This window comes from Frankliniella occidentalis, unplaced genomic scaffold, assembly GCF_000697945.3.
Source record: "Frankliniella occidentalis isolate FOCC.00 unplaced genomic scaffold, Focc_3.1 Scaffold178, whole genome shotgun sequence".
Classification (NCBI taxonomy): domain Eukaryota; kingdom Metazoa; phylum Arthropoda; class Insecta; order Thysanoptera; family Thripidae; genus Frankliniella; species Frankliniella occidentalis.
Window position 1 is genome coordinate 29288 of NW_026267304.1, and position 2057 is coordinate 31344.

General features: G+C 64.3%; 1 protein-coding gene across 1 annotated transcript in view; it reads right to left on the minus strand.

Moving 5' to 3' along the window:
• Positions 1 to 2057, minus strand: part of LOC113214200 (protein Wnt-10b-like) — a 16719-nt gene that overhangs the window by 7814 nt on the left and 6848 nt on the right. Inside the window, exon 2 of the mRNA XM_052271886.1 lies at positions 1594 to 1752. Coding sequence (XP_052127846.1) covers positions 1594 to 1679 — 86 coding nt within the window. The 5' untranslated portion in view covers positions 1680 to 1752. The remainder of the gene's footprint in view (positions 1 to 1593; positions 1753 to 2057) is intronic.

The window sequence follows — 2057 nt, forward strand, 5'->3', positions numbered from 1 at the left end:
CCGCGTGGCTCGCCCGTGGCGGACACGCTGCCGAGATGGAAACGGAAACAAAAGCTTTTAATAAAGCTCTGCTGGCGGCCTCTGGAGCAGCGCGCCCCGGCCGCCCGCCCTGCCGCCGCTCCGGAGGGCGTAAGTGAGGCGATCGTAGTGAGGCCCTCGAAACGTGACGAGCCTCGCCTGGACAATAGGCAACAAATCATATCCAGCGTGCCCCGTGGCGTGGTGTGGCGTGGCGTGGCGTGGCGTGGCGTGGCGTGGCGTGGCGTGGCGTGGCTTGGCGTGGCGTGGCGTGGCCGCTTCTCTTGACGCGCCGCGTGTGGCCTATACCGTACCACCCCGGGGGTCGCAATTAGGCCGTAAACCAAGTCGGCGGGGGCGTGCCGCGGTGAGCAAGTAAAAACACTCGACAAAAACATCTAGTTCGAGTGATGTAGCGGCGGCGATACACATCAAGGAGGAGGAACGATGTCAAAGGGGTAGTTTTTTTTGTTCGTGTTTCTCCTCTCTTTCTTGACCGCGTCGTGTGCTTGACCCTGCTGTTAATTTTTCCCACATTTCGGGCATCGCTTGACCCTGGCCGGCCGGGCCACGGCGGCGTCAACAGGAGGACAAAACAGCCCAAAAATAATAAAAAGGCACGAGTCCGGGCCGGGCGCTGCCGCCGCTGGTGCTCCCATTCGGACAGCGTGGGAGCCGAGCCGGGGCCGGGCGGCAGCGCCTGGCCAGCGCCGGCCGGGCATCCTGAAGGAGACCTGTGGGACAGCGGCGTAGCCGAGTCCATCGCGCGGAGCGCGAGGCTCTCCCTCTCACCTGCCACCTGCTAGCTCATTTACCAGGATATCGTATATAGGCATTGAGGACCCTCAGAGTGCCTTTTACATTAATTGCCTAAAAGATCTCAATGTACCTGTGGAACAGGCACATCGCAGTCCCCGCTGTAGCTACGCCACCGGCTGCTCCCCGCCGCGCCGTGCCACCGGTACAGAGCGCCCGCCCCGCGCCGCCCCGACCAGCAGTCAGCACGTGTTATCCGGGCCAGCGCGTTGCGCGCGGCTCCGTAGCGGGGCGTGGCGGGGCGGGGCGTTGGGGACCGAGGCTACGGACCGATGGGCTCCCGGACCACGTACACCCTCCTTCAAAAGTGTCCCCAATCTCCATACGGTCTGACGCAACCCCATGCGTGCCCGTCATCATCATCATGCGAGTCCTAGGCTCTCTGACTGCGACGATAAAACGAAATACCCCCTCACCCACCATGACTGTACCAACCCCCTGGAACTTTCTCCCGCCATCTGTCTTCGCGAAGGTCTGTCCGGTCGGCTGCAGCACGGCTGCACATCTCACGGGTCGCTCCCCCCCCCCTCCCCCACGTGGACCCGCTGGAATTTTGGAGGCTGCTGGAACATGCTGTACGGTGCCCGGCGGGCCGGCGCGGGGCTGTAAGCGCCGCCGTGCCGCGGACGTGTCCGGGGCTCCGGACGTGCGCGGACTCCGGAGGCCGCTCCTGGAGCCTGGGCCCCGGAGCAGCAGCAGCGGCCCGCGTCTCCTAAAAACGTCCCAGCTGGGCCTATGGAGCTACAGTTCAGTACTCACCTCCTGGCGGCGTCAGCGGCGCTGGCGAGCGCGAGCAGCAGGGCCAGCAGGGAGAGCAGCGGGGCGCGCAGCATGGCCGAGAGCATGGCGCGTCATGTCTCATGGCCCATGCGCCCTTACCGCCGCCGCCGTGCCTGCTGCATGCGGCAGCGCTCACTCCTGCAATCAGAGGGAAAGGCGATCAGGACGATGCTGCTGCTGATGGACTCGAGCCCGGGACATCCGGGGCAAAAGTCTTCGCTGCAATCATCTCGTGGCGTCGCCGGGCCGGCGCGGCGTGCGCGGCCTGCTGCTGTTCTCGGGGACGCGACGCGAATGGCAAATAATACGGCCGCAGCCGCCGAGGGCGCCAAAGCTAGCTACACAAAAAGTTAAACTTTCTTTGCTTTTGTGTACATTTGCACAGCGACGAGGTTCGGTACTACTTGCTCCGGGGTGCTTTGAGAGAGGGAGGAAGGGAGGGG